Source organism: Ranitomeya variabilis, chromosome 5 (assembly GCF_051348905.1).
Source record: "Ranitomeya variabilis isolate aRanVar5 chromosome 5, aRanVar5.hap1, whole genome shotgun sequence".
In the NCBI taxonomy this organism is placed as follows: domain Eukaryota; kingdom Metazoa; phylum Chordata; class Amphibia; order Anura; family Dendrobatidae; genus Ranitomeya; species Ranitomeya variabilis.
The window spans coordinates 666,061,838-666,085,076 of record NC_135236.1 but is presented as its reverse complement, the minus strand read 5'-3'; the positions used below and the strand labels follow the sequence as shown (position 1 = coordinate 666,085,076).

General features: G+C 42.7%; 1 protein-coding gene and 1 long non-coding RNA gene across 6 annotated transcripts in view; one reads left to right on the top strand and one right to left on the bottom strand.

The window, feature by feature from the left end:
* Positions 1-841, bottom strand: part of LOC143776860 (uncharacterized) — a 76,614-nt gene extending 75,773 nt beyond the window's left edge. Inside the window, exon 1 of the long non-coding RNA XR_013215940.1 lies at positions 775-841. This is a non-coding gene — a long non-coding RNA (uncharacterized LOC143776860). The remainder of the gene's footprint in view (positions 1-774) is intronic.
* The window catches only part of FGD4 (FYVE, RhoGEF and PH domain containing 4), a 94,295-nt gene that overhangs the window by 34,826 nt on the left and 36,230 nt on the right, over positions 1-23,239 (top strand). The window contains exon 1 of one of the 5 annotated variants that reach the window (XM_077266655.1): positions 7,216-7,406. The exons of the other annotated variants lie outside the window; for them this stretch is intronic. Coding sequence (XP_077122770.1) covers positions 7,376-7,406 — 31 coding nt within the window. The 5' untranslated portion in view covers positions 7,216-7,375. Of the gene's footprint in view, positions 1-7,215; positions 7,407-23,239 lie in introns of those variants that run through there. 5 annotated transcript variants of the gene reach the window in all.

Sequence of the window (23,239 nt, the reverse complement as noted above, 5' to 3'; positions counted from 1 at the left end):
TCACAGACCACATCAAAGTGGAGCTGAACTTTGATGTGGTCATAAATCGTCTGTGAAGAATTCAGAGAAAGACACCTGAAGACTTCAAACTCGCAGTCAGCAGGAGCGCACTGACGGGTCCTAAGTTAACTCGTTCTGCAGCCAGCAAACAACCTGCAAAAACCAAACCGCAATATCTCATGGTTGGAATGGCTACTACAGACCCTATTAACTATTTAATATTATTTAATATTATATCATCGTCATCAAAAGTCCTTTACTCCAGCATCAATGGATCCTGAGTTCCAGATTACAGGAATTTTGGAATATTATGTATTATTAAAGATATCGGTTATTTTAGGAACATGTAAAAACCAAGTTCTACCGTAATGTGGGCGCCATCTATTAATGCCGCCAAAGACTTTCCTGATGCCTCTGGTTTTAATGATTCTCCTCGACCTTTGAGTGTGAATGTCTTGTGGTTATAGGCTCAGCCTAAAGCAGATTCCAGGTTCTCCAGGAGGATCACATCTGCCAGCCGGGCTGATTTACTTTTACAGGAAAATTACAGCTAGAAGATAAGATAAGGGAGGGCACTACACAGAGGCATTCAGGGAATTACAAGTATTATATACAGGGTGCAAATAGTAAAGGAACCGGACACTTCCATAAAAATCCACATTTGTGTTCTTAGAGGAGATAAACTGCTGCTAGAGATGTCAGACAATGGCTCACTGTCATCTCCTCATCTGAAAAAACTAAAAACGAAATGCATGCTTGAAGGAGGGTGCTCACCAGGTGAGGTGGATCCTCCAGGTTCAAGGTCCGGGTTGGGACACGGGCATCGGTACAGCAGACAGGTGAGGCATGTGTCAGACGGGTTGCAGAGGTTCTGAAGACCGCAGGCAGGCAGGAGACTGGGAACAGGTAGCTGAGATACTGGAAGCCACAGGAAGACAGGAGATGTCCTGGAGACTGCAGACAGGTACTAGAAGCACTGGAACCTTTCAGGCAGACAGGAGACATCCTGGAGATAGCAGACAGGTAGCAGAGGCACTGAAGGCTTCAGGGAGGCCGGAGACATCCTGGAGATCGCAGACAGGTAGCAGAGGCACTGAAGGCTTCAGGGAGACAGGAGACATCCTGGAGATCGCAGACAGGTAGCAGAGGCACTGAAGGCTTCAGGGAGACAGGAGACATCCTGGAGATCGCAGACAGGTAGCAGAGGCACTGAAGGCTTCAGGGAGACAGGAGACATCCTGGAGATCGCAGACAGGTAGCAGAGGCACTGAAGGCTTCAGGGAGACAGGAGACATCCTGGAGATCGAAGAAAGGTAGCAGAAGTACTGGAAGCCGCAGACAGGAGACGTCCTGGAGACCTCAGTCAGGTAGCAGAGGTACTGGAAGCCGCAGGCAAATAGGACTGAGGAACACTAAAGTCATAGTACCAAGACATAGTTGTGTGTGGGCCCAGGCAGATGATCACATGGGATTATTCCGGGCCATCTGCAAAGCCTGACATGGAGCACAACAGAGTTTAAAGCAAAGCCGAGATCTAGGACAGGTGTGTAACAGAGGGGCAGTAGAAGTAGCCCTTGGCCAATTCAACCAACAGTGGCTCAATGTGTCTGTTGATTTGAATAGATATGTGTAATACCACATTTCCCCTCTATTGGCCACTGTAAGGAAAATTAGCAGGACCGCGATAACTGCTCTTAGATTAAGCTTTTTACTGCCAAGAATGTATGTAATATGTCCTGACACTGTAAAATATTAGAGGGTTATTCCCAAAATCACAATTTATCCCCTATCCTCAGGATTGGGGATAATTTGCTTATCGGTGGGGGTCTGACTACTGTGATTCTGAGATCAGAGCTCTGGATCCTGGTCTTGAATGGAGCTTTTCTTCATGTTATCACCCTCTTTACAGCTTCCAGTGATTCCTTAGTAGAATCAGAGGCTTTTCTTCATGTTATCACCTTATTTACAGCCCCCCGTGGTTCCATGGTATAATCAGGAACTTTTCTTTATCACAGTCTTTACAGCCTCGAGTGGTTCCATGGTAGAATCAGGAACTTCTCTTCATGTTATCACCCTCTTTACAGCCCCCCCGTGGTTCCATGGTAGAATCAGGAGCTTTTCTTCATGTTATCACCTTATTTACAGCCCCCTGTGGTTCCATGGTAGAATTAGGAGCTTTTCTTCATGTTATCACCTTATTTACAGCCCCCTGTGGTTCCATGGTAGAATCAGGAGCTTTTCTTCGTTATCACCCTCTTTACAGCCTCGAGTGGTTCCATGGTAGAATCAGGAGCTTTTCTTCATGTTATCACCCTCTTTACAGCCTCCAGTGGTTCCATGGTAGAATCAGGAGCTTTTCTTCGTGTTATCACCTTATTTACAGCCCCCCGTGGTTCCATGGTAGAATCAGGAGCTTTTCTTCATGTTATCACCCTCTTTACAGCCTCGAGTAGTTCCATGGTAGAATCAGGAGCTTTTCTTCATGTTATCACGGCTACCCAATGAGGTCTTGCTGTGTGATACTTGTGTAGAAAAGCTCAATGGAAATGGCAGTGTCAATTTATTCATACATTTCCAGGAGGAATAGTAGAAGGACAGTAGAAGGACAGCACATTACAATTCTAAGAAATAATATTTTGGAAATTCTCCATATTTTATTTTTTATTTTTTTTTACAAAAATGGAGCTGTCAGTAGAGTGGATAGGTCATCATAGAATTTTCTTCAACTTGGTGGACCATGCTGGGGCTGACATGGCGCCGTCGTGATTGCTGGCGAATCGCGTTAGCTTTCTTTTTTAGGATATTAAGTTTGGCTCCAGGCATTAAAAGGTTAATCTGTTACCTGTTTGCCAGTCCCAGAGAGCTGCCAGCTGGAAATTTACTCTGGTTCCCAGTCGGCTCCTCCTGACCTTTGTCTCTGCAGCAATGTCAGTATAATGAAAGCTTACGCCAACCAAACTTTCCAGTGCCCATTTCCAGTTTGCTGCCGTGCGCCACTCCGGCAAAAGCCCCTGTCACTTAGCTGGTGGACACCATCAGAATGCCCAGACTAAGCGAATAGGTGAGTGCGACTTCTCTACTAAAAAAAGTCCTAGTAGTCTATATTATGGCACTGCTCATCCTGAACCTCCTGGTGCATGCCCATACAGATCCTTATCCCATTCAAGAGCTGTGGCTAGAAGTTTCATCGTCTTTAAAAATTTGGCGCATTTTACGACTTTACTCAGTCACATTACTTTTTGGACACTTTTTTTATTTTTTGCTTTTTCCTCCGAGTATCTTTTTTTATTTTTCTTTGCACCTATTATAGTGCATTGTTTGTAGGCTTAGTTTTTTCTTGAGTGTTTCCTGTATGAGGTCTATGAGCGGATCAGGTGTTGCGGGACCGCATTCCTCCGCGCCGGCCTCACGTCAGGTGACATTCCAAGGTCGCTTCTTGGAATAGGCTGACACAAAGGTTTTCTGTCTCGCAGACGTCAAGTGGTTTCATACCATCATGGACATATGTGTCTAAAAGCCATAAGATTAAAACCACCCGATCTTATTGTGTAGCTCCTCCTCTCTGACCCCTGGAAGTCTGGAATCCACAATATCTGTAAGTGTCCTGTGGTTTCGGACAGCAGATCCTGAGTGTGGTTCGGTGCGGTCTACACGGATCCAATTTGTTTTCCAGCACATCCAAAATATTATATGAAAAACTTGCCCAATTCTTTATATGTAAACACTAAGAAATATTGCGCCTTGTGAAGCTTATTAGGGTTCATACATAGTATGGTACAGCTTTTCTGCCCCCAGTGTTCCCACTATAATATGATATCCCAACAGTACATTCCCACTCGCACCATATTATGTCTCCCTCTCGCACAGCCCTGCTACATGAAAACGCACACGCACAGCTCTGCTACATGAAAACGCACACGCACAGCTCTGCTACATGAAAACGCACACGCACAGCTCTGTTACATGAAAACGCACACGCACAGCTCTGTTACATGAAAACGAACACGCACAGCTCTGTTACATGAAAATGCACACGCACAGCTCTGCTACATGAAAATGCACACGCACAGCTCTGCTACATGAAAATGCACTCGCACAGCTCTGCTACATGAAAATGCACACGCACAGCTCTGCTACATGAAAACGCACACGCACAGCTCTGTTACATGAAGACGCACACGCACAGCTCTGTTACATGAAAATGCACACGCACAGCTCTGCTACATGAAAATGCACACGCACAGCTCTGCTACATGAAAACGCACACGCACAGCTCTGCTACATAAAAACGCACACGCACACCTCTCCTACATGAAAATGCACACGCACAGCTCTGCTACATGAAAACGCACACCTCTGCTACATGAAAATGCATACGCACAGCTCTGCTACATGAAAATGCACTCACAGCTCTGCTACATGAAAACGCACACGCACAGCTCTGCTACATGAAAATGCATACGCACACCTCTGCTACATGAAAATGCACACGCACAGCTCTGCTACATAAAAACACACACGCACAGCTCTGCTACATAAAAACGCACACGCACACCTCTCCTACATGAAAATGCACACGCACAGCTCTGCTACATGAAAACGCACACCTCTGCTACATGAAAATGCATACGCACAGCTCTGCTACATGAAAATGCACTCACAGCTCTGCTACATGAAAACGCACACCTCTGCTACATGAAAATGCATACGCACACCTCTGCTACATGAAAATGCACTGCACAGCTCTGCTACATGAAAATGCACACGCACAGCTCTGCTACATAAAAACGCACACGCACAGCTCAGCTACATGAAAATGCACTCGCACAGCTCTGCTACATGAAAACGCACACGCACAGCTCTGCTACATGAAAACTCACACGCACCGCTCTGCTACATGAAAACACACACGCACAGCTCTGCTACATGAAAATGCACATGCACACCTCTCCTACATGAAAATGCACACGCACAGCTCTGCTACATGAAAATGCACACGCATAGCTCTGCTACATGAAAACGCACACGCACAGCTCTGCTACATGAAAATGCACTCACAGCTCTGCTACATGAAAATGCACTCACAGCTCTGCTACATGAAAACGCACATGCACAGCTCAGCTACATGAAAACGCACATGCACAGCTCAGCTACATGAAAACGCACATGCACAGCTCTGCTACATGAAAACGCATAGCTATACTACATGAAAATACACACGTAAAGCTATGTTATATCAAAACGCACTATGTACTGTATATAGACAGGTTAGTCTTTATTTGGCGTGTGCATTAATGAACCTTAGAAGTCAATCGCCATTAAAGCATGTCACAGTTTTTGGTAGGTTGTAATCGCTTTATACCAAGGACCCTCCACAACAAGACTCACCATATACCAAGTATACCCCACAAGATCCGCCACGTAGCAAAAACACCCTAAATCTGCCCCATACCTGAAGCACCCCGTGAGAGCGGCTGCATGCAGACCTCACCCGACAAGAGTTACCGCATGCTGGTAACGTCCCACGTGACCCGCCATATATTGGGTATGCCCCATGAGTGCTGCTGCATGCCAGGAGCTTCCAACAAGAGCACCCGCATGGCAATAGTTTCCTATGAGAGCCACTGCATGGAGGGAGTGCTCCACGAGAGCCGTCGCATGTCAGGAGCTTCCCACAAGGGCCTCTGCATGCCGGGAGCTTCCCTTGAGAGCTGCGGCATGCTGGAAGTCTCTTTCAGGAACTGTTACCGGCTGCCTAATCTACAGTATCTCACCCCTGACAGCTGCTTTTATCACTGGATAGTCAGAGGTTGTCATAAAGAAAATTTTTAATTCATACCGACTTCTCCGGAGAGGGGACCTATCACCCTCACATCGAACTTATGGGATTAATTATAACTGGGGAAGTGAGAAAGAGCGGACACTTCAGCCTCCATTTAGTAGACCCTCCTGCTGTGAACAGGTAATTACAGCAGATATCTGCACTGACCAGCCCCCAAGAGTCGGATTCATTTACTCAGAGATGGAAAAGTACACTTCCAAGACAAGAGCTTCCTCTGTTCAAAGCATGGGTCCAAGACTTTTTGGAGCCAGTGGTCAGTGATGACTGTTGGGGCTTGCAGCTATCCTATACTTATGGGAGATATATTTTCGACGTTGTAGTGAAAAGACGATCATAACGCATTCACTCAAATCCTCATAAGGCTGTCAGAACATCTCCAACTTAATATTGATCCGATGGATGATGCTATCCATGCCATGTTTCATCTCTATAGAAAGGTAAAATCGCGAGCGGAAGCATGTCGACAATATCTACCCCCTGGGACCTCCAGGGGCGAAGATATCCTGAAAGCTGGGGATCTCATAAACTTCTAAAAGACCTAGCACATTCCACAGTCTGCTCTCATAAGAGCTCACCAAGGGGATGTATGCAGGTTAAACCTTGATCAATTTCAACCAGAGTTTGGGTTTCTCTCATTGTTCATTTCTGGAAGACAGTGCTTTGTAATAGTGTTCCATTTTCCTAATCGTAGCATTTCCCTCCATAAAGATGAGAACCATTCCTGCCACATCGGGTTTAGTACTTCACTTTCATTATTACTTTTTTATTTGATGTAATTCTATATATCGTATTGTTTTCTTCCTATAATGTATCATCTTTTATATTTTTTTATAAACACTTCCTACCTTTCTGGATTAAACTTATGCAATATAATAGCTCTGTTCCTTTTGCTCTTTCAACCGCACCCCTGAAGCCATACGCTACCTGTATCGAGTGTCCAAATGGCCTATATAAACAATTGGTGGTGGCAGCTAGTAGTTCCTTTTTGCTATTTTGTTACTCTAGAGTTGGTATTGATCATATCTATATATTTTATGCGTTGGAATGGGTCGCCCATTGCTCGTCAGTCAATAACATAATTGTCCTGACGATTGAAGGCAGTAGAGGTCCATCCCTTGACAGACTGGTGGCAGCGGTGGGATCTGCGTGATCTCTCCGGTGTTATCCGTGACTGTTGGGGCTGATCAGTGGACAGGGTATGTGGCGCACACTCTTTTTTCCTCTGCACACTTCTCTGTAGTCTCTTTTATGATATCTCTGCCGCTTGTGATAATCTTGGGGCATGAAGTGCCCTTGTGCAGTGAGAGTTTATTGAGGAGGAAGTGGAGTTTCTCCCCGGCAGGGAGGAGCGTGCATTGTGTTTGTGGATTACAGCAGAATGGGAGGCTCGGGTTAGGACGCAGCAGAAATCCAACATTTCGTTTAAATCCCCCCTAAAAACCCAACCTGCAGCGTCCCCTCCGGATCTCGCCATTTACTCATTTCCCTATTTCTGTCTGACTTCTCCAAACTTCGGAGAGACGCAGCTCACAAATGTATCCGACCCGAGGGAAGTCGACGACAGGTGAGTCAAGTGCAGATGTAGCAGAGTGGAGATTGTCGGTGCGAGATTCTCGTATATAGCAGAGCTGGTGTGTCGTTTTACTTACTGCTCTAGCGTTAAACTATTTTCAATACCTCTGCTTGCCGTTAGTGACTTAGGGCCATTTTGATTTACATCCAGAGGCACAGAAATCCTGTATGGACCTGGTACTGCTCACAGCTGAGGGTTTGTTACAATTGAGTCCAGTCTAGATAATAATCTGTGAGCTGAATTCACCAACAGCAAAAAATCTCTCTCCTGTCCTGATATGTGCAAGGATCCTTTCTATCAGTGTGCAGTCCAGGTTGGATGATACTGTAACAAACCTTCAGCTGTGAGTAGTGTAATACCAGTACATGGTTGTTTTGGGCGCCTATGGCCCATAATTGCTTTGTCCGTAAATGGATTGTCCAAGAGTAGAAAAATAGTCTGTGCAGAAATGGCGCCCTCTTTCTTTTTTGGCTGCGTCTGGTATTGCAACCCACAATCATTTACCGTGTCTCCGCTGAACTCCCTTCATACATCATCTATTATATAACTTTGTACCGAGGTGTCAGCATTTATGTTATCTATATGTCATGGAGCATTCTATCTATATACTGTATATATAAGGTGTCAGTCGTTAGAGGGTTATTTACCCTCTCCAACAAAAAGTATTGCATGGGGGTACAAGGTGTGGATCGCTAGGGGTCTGACCACTGGGAGCCTCCACGAATCTGAGGTCGGGGCTGCAGGGCCTTGGCTTGGATGTGCGTATGCTCATCCTCCATTCACTGTCAGCGGGACTCCTGGAAAAATCCACGTACAGTGCCGGCTCTCACCGGAAGCCCCGCAAAAAATGAATGGGGCAAGGGTCAAGCATGCGCAGCCCCCCCCCCCCCCCCATGTGATAGACAGGCCCGTTCTCAAGATCATTGGGGGTTGCAGCCATCAGACCCCCAGCGCAATCAGCTAGTCATCCTCCATCCCATAGGTATCTATTATCTATCATCTATCAAATATCTATCTATCATCTATTTATCTATCTATTATCTATCTATCTATTATGTATCTGTCTATTATCTATCTATTATCTATTATCTGTCTATTATCTATTATCTATATATTTATTATCTATCTATTATCTATCTATTATCTATCTATTATCTATTTATCTACTATCTATCATCTGTCTATTATCTTTCTATCTATGTATGATATCCAATTTTCTTTTTCCGTTCCTTCCTATAATCTTTCCTTTCCTCTGTCCTTTCTTCTTTCCGTTCCTCCGTCCTTTCCTCTTCTTTCTTCTTTTCTTCTACCTACAATTTTTTTCCTTTTTTCTATTTTAATTTTCTTTTGTTGTTTTTTTTTTTTCTTCTTTCTTTTCTCTTTATTTCCTTCTTTTCCTTCTTCTTTTAATCTTTCTTTCTTTCTTTCCCTCTTTCCTTTCTTTCTTTCCCATCACGGTGTGCGCGGTCCATCCTCTCGCTTTCTCTTCTGTATATAACTCTGCTTCCTGTATAACTTATCAGCTTCTCGTCATCTCTGCATCTGGCAGAAATGTTTTGTGTGAATCTCCTAATATTATGCCGTGTTTTTACACCATGTGAAAAAAAAAAAAAACCCTGACAAACATTACAGGTGACGTATGACATGTCCATAGGTTGCCTGAAAAAAGTTAGAAATAGGAAATGGCGCCACACGTTCACGGAGGCCGTGTTTGGTATTACAGGTCATCTTTATTCATTTGAATGGAGCGAATCTACAAACCTGTCGGGTTCCCTGTGTGCAGTGTATTCAGCCCCCAAATCCATACTCTACCTGTGTCCGAAAGCTGAGAAACGAGGTGCTGTTTGCAGGGTTCAAGCATTGCAGAGCTCTTTCCGCTTTTACATGAAGCGAACAATATAAACAGCTCTTTTACCGCCCATCTTTTATGTCTGCTCACAGCATAGAGACGCGTCCCTTTAAGATGTTTACTCCATTACTGCTCGCCTACAGGGAGGAAAGGTCATCCAGCCTGTTCAAGCTCCCGCTAGAGCCTGCAGGATGCAGCCGCCAGACACTGAAATATTCATGTGTTCGCCGTCCCGGTGTGGCCGGATCATAATCGATCGTTTACGTGGAAGATCTGTGCTGTCTGCGAGATCCACACAATTCATTCACAGAAGGCTTCTTCCAAAATCTGCATTTACACACAGAAATATATATATTTACATATATAAATATACACAGTAGCATGTAAAAGTTTGGACACCCCTGGTCAAAATTATTGTTATTGTGAACAGTTTAGCAAGTTGAAGATGAAATGATCTGTAAAAGGCCTAAAGTTAAAGATGACATATTTCCTTTGTATTTTAGGCAAAAAAAGTCTTTTTTTTTTTTTTTTCATTTTAAAAATAAAAATGGGCAGATGCAAAAGTTTGGGCACCCTTGGAGATTTGTGTTCTCAGATAACTTTGACCAAGGTCTCAGACCTTCATTATCCTATTAAAGTTATGATTTGTTCACTATCATCTTTATGAAAGTCCAGGTGATGGAAATTTCCAAGCTTTATAAAAACCCAGCCTCCTTTAACCTTGTGCCAAAAAAGGGCAACCATGGGATCATATAAGTAGCTGCCTAGCTCTCTGAAAATGGTGGAAGCTCACAAAGCAGAAGAAGGCTATAAGAAGATAGCAAAGCGTTTTCAAGTTGCCCTTTCCTTAGTTTGAAATTTAATTAGGAAATGCAAGTTAACAGTGGAGATCAAGATAAGGTCTGGAAGACCAAGCAAAATTTCAGTGAGAACTGCTTGTAGGATTGTTAGAGAGGCAAATCAGAACCCCCGGCTTGACTGCAAATGACTTTCAGAAATATTTAGCAGACTCTGTAGATGTGGTACATTGTTCTTCTGTTCAGAGACAACTGCACAAATATGGCTTTCATTGAAGAGTCATCAGAAGAAAACCTCTTCTGCATCCTCACCATAAAATTCAGCATCAGAACCATGCAAAAGAACATCTAAACAAGCCAGATGTATTTTGGACACAAGTCCTGTGGACCGATGAGGCTAAAATAGAACTCTTTAGCCACAATAATCAAAGGTATATGTGGAGAAAAAGACACAGAATTTCAGGAAAATAACATCTTGCCAACCATTAAGCATGGTGGTGGATCAATCGTGCTTTGAGGTTGTGTTGCAGCCAATGGCACAGAGAACATTTCACGGGTAGAGGGAAGAATGGATTGAATGAAAATTATTGGTGCAAACATAACTCCATCTGTAAAAAAGCTGAAGTTGAAAAGAGGTTGACTTCTACAAATGGATAATGATTCTAAACACACGTCAAAATCCACAATAGATTACCTCAAAAGGTGCAAGCTGAAGGTTTTACAATGGCCCTCACAGTCCCCTGATCTGAACATCATTGAAAATCTGTGGCTAAACCTAAAAAGAGCAGAGAAAGCAAGATGACCCAGGAATCTCACAGAACTGGAGGAATTCTCCAAGGAAGAATGAATGAAAATCCCTCAAACAAGAATTGAGACTCTTGGCTACAAAAAGAGTTTACAAGCTGTGATACTTGCAAAAGGGGGCGCTACTAGGTACTAACCATGCAGGGGGCTTAAGTTTTTACATCAGCTCATAGTCCTTTTTGGAATTTTAAAATGTAAAAGATGAAAATAAATATATTTTGCCTAAAATACAAAAGAAATGTCATCTTTAACTTCAGGCCTGTTAGAGATCATTTCTTCTTCAATGTCTCCTGCCTCTGATGATAATGAGACTGCTGAAAACTTTTCCTGGATGTATGAGTCTAAAAAAGTCCTAGTGGCCAGTGTGGAAATTGCAAGGTTACTAATTTTATATTTTATAATATTTCCTAAATATTTAAAAAGCAAATTTTTGTAGCACAGGAACCTAAACTTAAACAATTGGTCATTTTCTGATAACCGATCCTTTTTAAGAGTAAAGGACCTCAGTGGAGATGTGTATTCAGCAGCATTTGATCTCCTGCAGGGTGGCTGTGTACACATTACTAGGCAGGAATTAATGTATGAGCTGATGTGAGTCCTGTCAGTAATCTGCGCACTCGGACTGGTTTCTGTCTCTTCACTCTGGGACCTCGGAGCTTCCTGCACAGCTGGACTGGAAAATTTGTTTTTAGGAACTAAAAATACCAACTTTGAAGCCAAAATGTGTTTACGGAATAATGAGATGAAAATGGGAATATTTGATGTTTTCTTTTCTAAATTGCAAATTTTTACTGAAAAAGTAAAATCATAAGAATGAACAGTGTGCCCCCCATAGTGATGGGCTGTACCTTGGGGTGGACAGGGTGCCCCCATAGTGATGGGCTGTACCGTGTGGTGGACAGGGTGCCCTCATAGTGATCGGCTGTAAAGTGTGGTGGACAGTGTGCCCCCATAGTGATGGGCTGTACCATGTGGTGGACAGGGTGCCCCCATAGTGATGGGCTGTACCGTATGGTGGACAGGGTACACGCATAGTGATGGGCTATACCGTGTGATGGACAGGTTGCCCCCATAGTGATGGGCTGTACCGTGTTGTGGGCAGGGTGCCCCCTTAGTGATGGGCTGTACCGTGTTGTGGACAGGGTGCACCATAGTGATGGGCTGTACTGTGTGGTGGACAGGTTGCCCCCATAGTGATGGGCTGTACCGTGTGGTGGACAGGGTGCCCCCTTAGTGATGGGCCGTACCGTGTGGTGGACAGGGTGCCCCCTTAGTGATGGGCCATAATGTGTAATAGACAGCATGCCCCTATAGTGATGGGCTGTACTGTGCAATGGACAGGGTGCCCCCATAGTGATGGGCTGTACCTTGTGATGGACAGGGTGCCCCCATAGTGATAGGCTCTACCATGTGAGGGACAAGGTACCCCCATAGTGATATTGTATCGTGATGTGAATAAGGTGCCCATGCAGTGACTGGCTGTACCATGTGATATACAGAATGCCCCATAGTGACAGGCTGTATCTTGATGGACAAGGTGCCCCTATAAGGACGTGCTGTACCATGATAAACCGAGTGCTCCCACAGTGAAAAAATGTACCATGTGATGAACAAGGTGTCATCATACTCATCTGACCAATAATTCTCTTTTGTAATTCTGAGGACATTTGAATGTAATAAGGAGCTTGACTTAAAATGTGCCATGATTTGGGATTCGATAAAGATACTTCCAACTCCATGATGTGATCAGATTTCCCCCATATTGGACTTAAAGGTTGACTAAACCGATTTTGGTCCTATTCAGTGGCTACCTGCCAGAAAATGACGTGAGGGGTCAAGGATCTACTCGCATGTCAGTTCCTGTCCGTACATACTGGTATGTCACTTCCTGTCCCATGTCTACTTGCATGTCACTTACCGTCTGTACCTACTCGCATGTCACTTCCTGTCTGCACATACTCGTATGTCCCTTCCTGTGTCATGTCTACTCGTATGTCACTTACCGTCAGTACCTACTCGCATGTCACTTCCTGTCTGCACATACTCGTATGTCCCTTCCTGTGTCATGTCTACTCGTATGTCCCTTCCTGTGTCATGTCTACTCGTATGTCACTTCCTGTCCCGTGCCTAGTTGTATGTCACTTTCTGTCCAGTGTCAACTGGCATATCATTTCCTGTCTGTACCTACTCGTATGTCACTTCCTACCTCGTGCCTACTCATGTCACTTCCTGTCCCTTGTCTACTCATGTCACTTCCTGCCTCATGCCTAGTCGTATGTCACTTCCTGTCCCTTGTCTACTCATGTCACTTCCTGCCTCATGCCTAGTCGTATGTCACTTCCTGTCCAGTGTCTACTCGCATGTCACTTCCTGTCTGTGCCTACTCATGTCACTTCCTGCCTCTTGTCTACACATGTCACTTCCTGCCCCATGCCTAGTCGTATGTCACTTCCTGTCCAGTGTCTACTCGCATGTCACTTCCTGTCTGTGCCTACTCATGTCACTTCCTGCCTCTTGTCTACACATGTCACTTCCTGCCCCATGCCTAGTCGTATGTCACTTCCTGTCCAGTGTCTACTCGCATGTCACTTTCTGTCTGTGCCTACTCATGTCACTTCCTGCCTCTTGTCTACTCATGTCACTTCCTGCCTCATGCCTAGTCGTATGTCACTTGCTGTCCCATGTAGAATTGCATGTCACTTCCTGTCCGGCCAATGATTTCTGTGAGCATAGTTAGTGCCTGGAGACGAGGACAGTGAACGCTTAGGCCCAGCCTAGAAAAGAAGCCAACTATATAAAAGAAAAAAAAAATTCTATTGCCATAGCAACCTATTAGAATCCTGCCTCCTTTTTTAACATAAGAGGCCATTTTCATGCATAAAGCCATACGTATATGCCAGATTTGCTTCCAGCAAATTCCAGTTACGCTTAGCACATAATAGAGGTGGAGTTTCTGGCACATATTCTCCATTTTTCTTCCAGACATCTGCACAGACATGACGCCACCTGACAATGGTCACAACACGAGAGCTCCAAACAAAATAAAACAGAAAACCCCCTTTTTAATATAAGATTCACCCATCGATCAACTGATTGTCCGAGGGTCCGCCTTCAGAAGCCACTTATGGCCTCACGTTATTTGTACAGTGGCCACTGCTGGTGGTAATGGAGTATTACACAGAGTCCATTCAAAATTGGATGATCCAGGTATGACTGGATTCATAGAGGTGGCCCTCTATCATCCATATGCCCAACAGTGTACTAAAATTTTTGGGGAGCCACTTGGCTTCCATGAGGCCTGTGAATTGGAGAAGGTCCTGTGCCAAAAGGGCTATATTTGTATGAGGTTGGCTCATTACAACTGTAATAGCTCTGATGCAAGCAGTTTAGCCGCTTAGATGCTGTGGTGAACAGTGACCTAAGCATCTAAAAGGTTAGATGGGGAAGATACAGTTCCTTGCGAAAGTATTCGGCTCCTTGGAACTTTTCAACCTTTTCCCACATATCATGCTTTAAACGTAAAGATACCAAATGTAAATTTTTGGTGAAGAATCAACAAGTGGAACACAATTGTGAAGTTGAACAAAATTTCTTGGTTATTTTACATTTTTGTGGAAAATAAAAAACTGAAAAGTGGGGGTGCAATATTATTCGGCCCCTGTAACTTAATACTTTGTTGCACCCCCTTTTGCTGCGATTACAAGTCACTTGGGATATGTCTCTATCAGTTTTGTACATCGAGAGTCTGAAATTCTTGCCCATTCTTCCTTGGCAAACAGCTCGATTCTCAGTGAGGTTTGATAAAGATCGTTTGTGAGCAGCAGTTTTCAGCTCTTTCCACAGATTCTCGATTGGATTGAGGTCTGGACTTTGACTTGGCCATTCTAACACCTGGATACGTTTATTTGTGAACCATTCCATTGTAGATTTTGCTTTATGTTTGTGATCATTGTCTTGTTGGAAGACAAATCTCCATCCCAGTCTCGGGTCTTTTGCAGACTCCAACAGGTTTTCTTCAAGAATGGTCCTGTATTTGGCTCCATCCATCTTCCCATCAATTTTAACCATCTTCCCTGTCCCTGCTGAAGAAAAGCAGGCCCAAACCATGATGTGCCACCACCATGTTTGACAGTGGGGATGGTGTGTTCAGGGTGATGAGCTGTGTTGCCTTTACGCCAAACATATCGTTTGGCATTGGTCAGAAACCAAAATCGAACTTTTTGGCAACAGAGCACCTTCTTCCACATGTTTGATGTGTCTCCCAGGTGGCTTGTTGCAAACTTTAAACAACACTTTTTATGGATATCTTTGAGAAATGGCTTTCTTCTTGCCACTCTTCCATAAAGGCCAGATTTGTGTAGCATATGACTGATTGTTGTCCTATGGACAGACTGTCCCACCTCAGCTGTACATCTCTGCAGTTCATCCAGAGTGATCATGGGCCTCTTGGCTGCATCTCTGATCAGTCTTCTCCTTGTTTGAGATGAAAGTTTAGAGGGACGGCCGGGTCTTGGTAGATTTGCAGTGGTATGATACTCCTAGAGTACTACGGCAAGCCAGCCTCCAAAAGTCATTTTTTGTGACTTTCTTGTCATGGTTGAGGTACCATAATGGGCTCATTGGGACCCCTAATTACCTGTACTACGTAGCGGCGGTCCATAGAGCTCTTTGGCTGCCGGGCTGGTGTTGTAGTCATGAAACCCCAAAATATCCAAAATATTTTAACTCTTAGTTTTCTGCTCAACTGTGTTTTATGTGTTTTTCTTTTAGAAGTAGTCTTCTACCACAAAGGGGCCCGCTTTGAGGCAATTTCGAAAGACACCACCTGATTTGAGCCACAATTTGTGTCCCATTCTAGTGACCAGTTGGGAGGCAATGAGGGAGAACTGAATGTAGCCAAGATGTGCGCTTCACCTGACCCATTGTCTTAAAGCACTTGGCTGTAGCTGTTTGGCTTAGTAAGATTGTGCTGTGAGGGTGCGCTGTTAGAGGGGTAGAGAGAGCTGCTTCATTCCGCGTATTGTTACAGAGCATATGATAGATGCGGTGTTTCCCATGCACAGTACATCTAGGGGAATTTTGGGAGAATACAGAACACAATTGTCATTGAATACATCTTCCTCTTGAGTAGCAAAGTTATTTTTCCTTGTACTAAATAAATAAATCAGAAATGTTTGCCTACAGTTATGTAATACTGTATTCCCACACTCAAAATATGAAGGGTACGGGACTGTAGTGCCATATTTAGCCCCAGATAAATATAGTCAAGTAAATGACTGGAAATTATTTGTTTATATGTGAAAAGGATTATGTCATTTCAGCCTTTTTTGGTTGCAAAATGTAGTTTGTTCTTTTGTCTTTCTGCCATACTCTTTTTCATAACCCTGCCCCCAAATGCATGGGTTTTATCCTGGAATAATTTTTTTTTTTTTTTTTTTTTTATGATTTGTGAATTGTTTTTAGTCTTGTAAACTTTTAGGATTTTAAGTTTTTGTTAAATTTCGAGCTTTTCATCATGTTTGAATTTTGTGATGTGAAAACTACAGAATTCACGAAATTCCCACAAAGAAAAATTCATAAATTTACAAAAGCCCAAAATTACATCATTCACATAATGTAAAAATGCACAAAAATCGCACAAATTGAAAATGACAAACTTCACACAAATAAAAATCACAAAAATTGTAAAGTAAAAAAAACAAACGGCAAAATTCACAAAAAAAGTGAAAAATGACAGAATTCACAAATTTGTGATTTCTGTACATTGTATGCACATTTTGGGATTTTGTAGTCTCCTGAATTCATTGCTGCACAGTCACATCATGCCACCGCTCGGCCATGTAATCCAGATATAGCAGAGATGGATTATGGCGAGGGACAAATCGATTATCGTCGGACAGGTAAGGAATATGGTTTTTAATTATTTTTTATTTTTACACTAATAAATTGGAAAATGAGGATGGGGACTGTTTATTTCAATTTAAGGACTTTATTCTTGCTGTGTCTTTATTACACTATCACTATGGGGTTAGTAATGGGAGAGTCTTCTAGACGCCTCTCCATTTCTAACCCCCGGGCTTGATGTCAGCTGCCATAAAACGGCTGACATCAACCTCATTACAAGCTTGTAGACACCAAACATGTATACGTTGTTTTTTATTTAAATAGTGAAAAAAAAAAATCCAAAGTTTGCTTTAAAAAATTTTTTTTTTAAATTGCCATTTTCCGATACCCGTAGCGTCTCAATTTTTCGTTATCTGGGGCTGGGTGAGGGCTTTTTTTTGCATGCTGAGCTGACATTTTTAATGATACTATTCTGGTGTGGATGCAATCTTTTAATGACTCGTAATTACTTTTTAATGCAATGTTGCGGTGACTAAGAAAAGTAATTCTGGCATTTTTACTTTTTTTTTCACTACGCCGTATACTGATTGGATTAACCCCTTCATGACCTTGGGATTTTCCGTTTTTCCGTGTTAGTTTTTCGCTCCCCTCCTTCCCAGAGCCATAACTTTTTTTTATTTTTCCATCAATTTGGCCATGTGAGGGCTTATTTTTTTGCGGGACGAGTTGTACTTTTGAACGATATCATTGGTTTTACCAAAACGGGAAAAAAATTCCAAGTGCGGTGAAATTGCAAAAAAAGTGCAGTCCCACACTTGTTTTTTGTTTGGCTTTTTTGCTAGGCTCACTAAATGCTAAAACTGAGCTGCCATTATGATTCTCCACGTCAGTACGAGTTCATAGACACCTAACATGACTAGGTTATTCTTTATCTAAGTGGTGAAAAAAAATTCCAAACTTTGCTTAAAAAAAAAAAAAAAAACGCGCCATTTTCTGATACTCGTAGCGTCTCCATTTTTCATCATCTGGGGTCGGTTGAGGGCTTATTTTTTGCGTGCCGAGCTGGTATTTTTTATGCTACCATTTCGGTGCAGATACGCTCTTTTGATCGCCCGTTATTGCATTTTAATGCAATGTCGCGGCAACCAAAAAAACGTAATTCTGGCGTTTCTAATTTTTTTTTCACTACGCCATTTAGCGATCAGGTTAATGCTCCTTTTTTATTGATAGATCGGGCGATTCTGAACGCGGCGATACCAAATATGTGTAGGTTTGATTTTTTTTTTTTAATTGATTTATTTTGATTGGGGCGAAAGGGGGGTGATTTAAACTTTTATATATTTTTTTATTTTTTCACATTTTTTTTTTACGTTTTTTTTTTTTTTACTTTTGCCATGCTTCTATAGCCTCCATGGGAGGCTAGAAGCAGGCACAGCACGATCGCCTCTGCTACATAGCGATATGATGTTCGCTGCTATGTAGCAGAAATGCAGGTGTGCTGTGAGCGCCGACCACAGGGTGGCGCTCACAGCAGGCCGGCATCAGTAACCATAGAGGTCTCAAGGACCTCTATGGTTACAATGCACAAGCATCACCGACCTCCGATCATGTGACGGGGGTCGGCGATGCGCTCCTTTCCGGCTGCCCAGCCGGAAGCGCAGGTTATACTAGTGACAGCGGCATTTAACTAGTTAATAGCGGCGGGTGAATCGCGATTTCACCCGCCGCTATTGCGGGCACATGTCAGCTGTTCAAAACAGGTGACATGTCCCGGCTTTGGTGCGGGCTCACCGCGGAGCCCTGCATCAAAGAGGGGTATCTGACCTCGGACGTACTATCCCGTCCGAGGTCAGAAAGGGGTTAATTCTTTTTGTAGCTAGATAGATCGGGCGATTCTGAACGTGGCGATACCAAATATGTGTATATTTTATTTTTTTATTGTTTTATTTTGAATGGGGGGAGGGGTGATTTGAACTTTTATAAAAAAAATAATAATAATTTTGAATTTTAAATTTTTTTTCTCTACTTTTTGCATTCTTCAATAGTTTCCATGGGATGGGAGACTAGAAGCTGAGGTTAAACTGATCACCTCTGCTACACACAGGCGATGAGCAGATCACTTGCTATGAGCGCCAACCACCGGGCGGCACTCATAGCAATCCAGCAATGACAACCATAGAGGTCTGTTGGTAACCTCTGGTTGTCATGCCGACCAATGAGTGACCCGCAATCATGTGAAGGGGTCACCGGTGGGTGGGATTAGTGATTCAATTCCGGCGTGATCACATTAAATGCCACTATCAGCGATTGACAGCGGAATTTAACATGTTAACAGCCGCGGGTGGATCGCGATTCCACCTGTGGCTGTTAAGGGCTCATGTCAGCTGTTCAAAACAGCTGCCATGTGCCAAGAAAGATGTGGGTTCAGCGCCGGAGCCCACATTAAAGGGAAGGACATGACATGTGCCGTACTAGTACGGCGAATGTCGTGAAGGGGTTAATATCAGCCCTCAGCTGTCTGTTTAGCCTTTGCAGGTTAGAATTTCTAGGATGATCCTACATCAATTTTTTTCAGGGGTTCCCCATAAACTAACCAGTAAAGGCTAGACAGACACCCGTGAGCTGTTATGAACAGACTGGAAATCTTTTGGGATATTGTCCCCTTTCCCAATTTGGAAACATCGGTCTCCAGCCGTGGGCTTTCCCTCTGCTGGTTATTAAAATTATGCGAGAGCCCACGTCAATTTTTCAAATTAATTCTTTATTTTACATAATACATAATTTTGCCATAATACAAATTCTAGAAGTCTATTCACTAGGACTATCAGCTGTGTATCCACCAGACTTCTGAACAACACAACTGATGGTCCCAACCCCATTTATAAGGCAAGAAATCCTACTTATTAAACCTGACAGCGCACACCTGTGAAGTGAAGACCATTCCCGGTGACTACCTCTTGAAGCTCATCAAGAGAATGCCAAGAGTGTGCAAAGCAGTCATCAAAGCAAAAGGTGGCTACTTTGAAGAACCTAGAATATAAGACATAATTTCAGTTGTTTCACACTTTTTTGTTAAGTATATAATTCCACATGTGTTAATTCATAGTTTTGATGCCTTCAGTGTGAATGTACAATTTTCATAGTCATGAAAATACAGAAAAATCTTTAAATGAGAAGGTGTGTCCAAACTTTTGCTCTGTACTGTACATATATATATAGATAGATAGATAGATATAGATATATATAGGCTGCAACATTCAACTATACTTACTGACCTTTTTTAAGTGAAAAGAGGAAGAAATAAGAAAAGGGAACGTAAAGGAAAACTGAAGAGACGGGGAACTGTAATATGGAAGTGAGGTGATCGGTTCTTGATAGAATTTGATGCTACCGCTTCTCATGTTTTTGAGAATTACTATATTTATCTCTATAGCATTTTTTTAATATATATAATCTACTTCACAGTCTGTACATGCATCCTGTATTATACTCCAGAGCTGCACTCGCTATTCTGCTGGTGCACTCACTGTGTACATTCATTACATTACTGATCCTGAGTTACATCCTGTATTATACTCCAGAGCTGCACTCACTATTCTGCTGGTGCAGTCACAGTGTACATACATTACATTACTGATCCTGAGTTACATCCTGTATTATACCCCAGAGCTGCACTCACTATTCTGCTTCTTATTATGGGAAACAGTCAGCAGGTTTGTTATAGCACATGTCCTTAGCAGCTGAACTCATGTCCACATTACCAGGCACCACGACTAAAGACTGACTTAGGGTACGTTCACACAGGACTTTTTTGCTGCTTTTTTTTGCTGCTTTTTTTATGCTAATTTTCAGCTGCTTTTTACAGTACCAGTAAAGCCTATGAGATTTCAGAAATCTCATGCACACACGTTGGTTTTTTATTTGATCAGTATTTTCTGCTTTGCTGCTTTTTTTGGACATAGGGCATGTCACTTCTTTCAGCGTTTTTGCTGCGTTTTTGCAGCGTTTTTTCACCCATTGACTTGAATGGGTGATGAAAAAAACGCTGCAAAAACGCTGCAAAAACGCATGTAGCATTATTTGCTGCGTTTTTTGTGCAGAAAATCATGGCCAGCAGGAAGGGATCTCACAGCCAAGAGCTTAGGGGTGTGGTTAGTGAGGTGTGAAGAGCCATTGTGAGGTGTCCTAGCAGCTGAAAATTGGCATAAAAAAAGCAGCAAATATCTGCAGCAAAAATCTGCAGCAAAAATCTGCAGCAAAAAAGTCCTGTGTGAACGTACCCAAAAAACGTACCAAAAAAACGCACCTAAATTAGCATAAAAAAAAGCAGCAAAAAAGTCCTGTGTGAACGTACCCTTAGAATGACTCATAAGGAGTTAAGTTTATTACATGGATATAAATAACGATCTGTGACCAGAGAGGAGCGGAAGAAAGTAGTTTTCAGCCAAATTAGGTGGTTTGTCTTAAAAAAATATATAATATTATATACAGTATGAGGGTCTTTACTTTCTTATTTATATATTGCAGCCAGAATGTTACATAACTAACAAAATAAACTTTTTTTAATTTTATTTAGAGGTCCTAAACACACTGTCTAATCAGACAAGTCCGGAGACCCTGCAGGCCATTGTAGCACGTTTAGGCCACACAGTCTCCTCACAGTTGCTCCAGCATTGTAGAACTGGTGGTGCGGCCATTTTTCCAAAGAGACCCAAGAGCTGACAACACCAGACCGCATGTTGCTGGAGCTACTATGAGGAGACTGCATGGCCTAAACCTGCTACCATGGCCTGCAGGGTGTCCGGACTTTTCCCAGAGACACTGGGAAAGGAGCAGCACATTGTATTTTAAAGAAGTTTTAAAACTTTTCAGGTTAATTGACATAAAACAGATTACTCCCATTAATCGGCAGAAGGAGGAAGCTGCAGGTTTGGTCTCTTTTTATAATCAGATGTACCCACAGTGATTATTTCTGGTTCTGGTCCAAGCCAGATCTGGGTGCGGCCGTAAATATCTCGTCCTCGATGCGCCCAGTATGTCTGACGTGATGGCAGGTTTTATGTTTACTGTCTGTGGCGTCTATTATTACTGATCCTATTATGGGTGTATATCTAGTTGTGTGCAGCGTGTTCCCTTTTAGAAAATTTTAAAAAAAAAAACAGTTTTGCACAGGTTTTTCCAAACGTTGGTTCCTCTTTACAAGCATCTGCACGGTTCTCCGCAGTTTCAGTACAAACACCACTAGGGGGAGCTAGATTTATAGAGCTGCTAATAACAGATCTGTATACAGTTGGCTCCTCTGCTCCCCCTAGTGGTGGCTGCTGAAAAACAGAATTTTATCACGTAGTTCAGTAAATATATATATATATAAAAAAAGCAGAGGATTTGGCGCTTTGTGTCAGGAAAGGCTAAGTTAGAGGTATTGACAAAGTTTTATCTGCTTTTTAGTCATCTTTGGTGACATATGAGTTATAAAGACTCAGCATTTGTAACGTATTTACCCCGGCCATTGTTATTTAAGAGGGAACCGCTCCTTTCACACGTTTTGTTCCTCTTTCAGATAATCATTTCCATTTCTGGAAAATATACTTTTACAATTAAAGTAGCCATCGTGCGAGAACATGGCAACGACGCCTGGCCACAAAGAGGAATTCTCATGTCGCCAGATATGTCATATTTATTGGTGGGGTGGTTTCTGACATTTAGGGTGCCCACCTATCCCAGGAATATAGGTGTCCCAAAAGCACAGTGGCACTTCGTCACCCCCTGATGGGGGTCTTGGCATTTGGACCCCAATAAATTAGAAAGTGACGCCATATCCTGTGGTATACGCCATCACTTCCTATACTGTGATCCTTCTAATTCATAGGCATGATTTTATATCCCCGTCCACTAGGGGGTGGTGTGTAATTGTCAGCAGGATCATTCTGATTTTTAACTTTTTTATTTTAATTTGTCCAAAATATTAGAATTTTGTACATTCTAAACCATAAAATATCTTTATCTTTGCCATACGGCCTATTATAATAACTATAAGTATGTATTTCAAGGGGGCGAGTCACCAGGTCAAAAGTGGACAGTTTTTAATCTTGATTTATTTCCACAATTCTCCTGACTATTCCGCTTTTTGTTTTTTGTAAATCCGCCATACGGTTCCAGAGATATGAGCCTTTTTATCTAGTTATTAATTTTATGGCTTTAGCAAAAAGGGTGGCGCTCTCAGGATTGTAAAGGGGCGTGTCTTTACCCTGTGAGACACTCCCCCTGGTAAAGACCATCAAAGTTAGCACTAAATTTTAAAGGCCCATATCTCCGGAACCGTATGGTGGATTCACAAAAAATAAAAAACAAATTACTCAGTGGAACAGCAGGAATAAAATAAGGCACTTTTGACCCAATGACATGTACCCTTTAAGAAACTTTTTATACCTGCTGTAAATATAGACCTTTTTTGAGACAACCACTATGGCCACCAATAATATCATACAGGGGGAGGGATTGTCGTCCAACTTTCCCAGTCATTTGGTAAA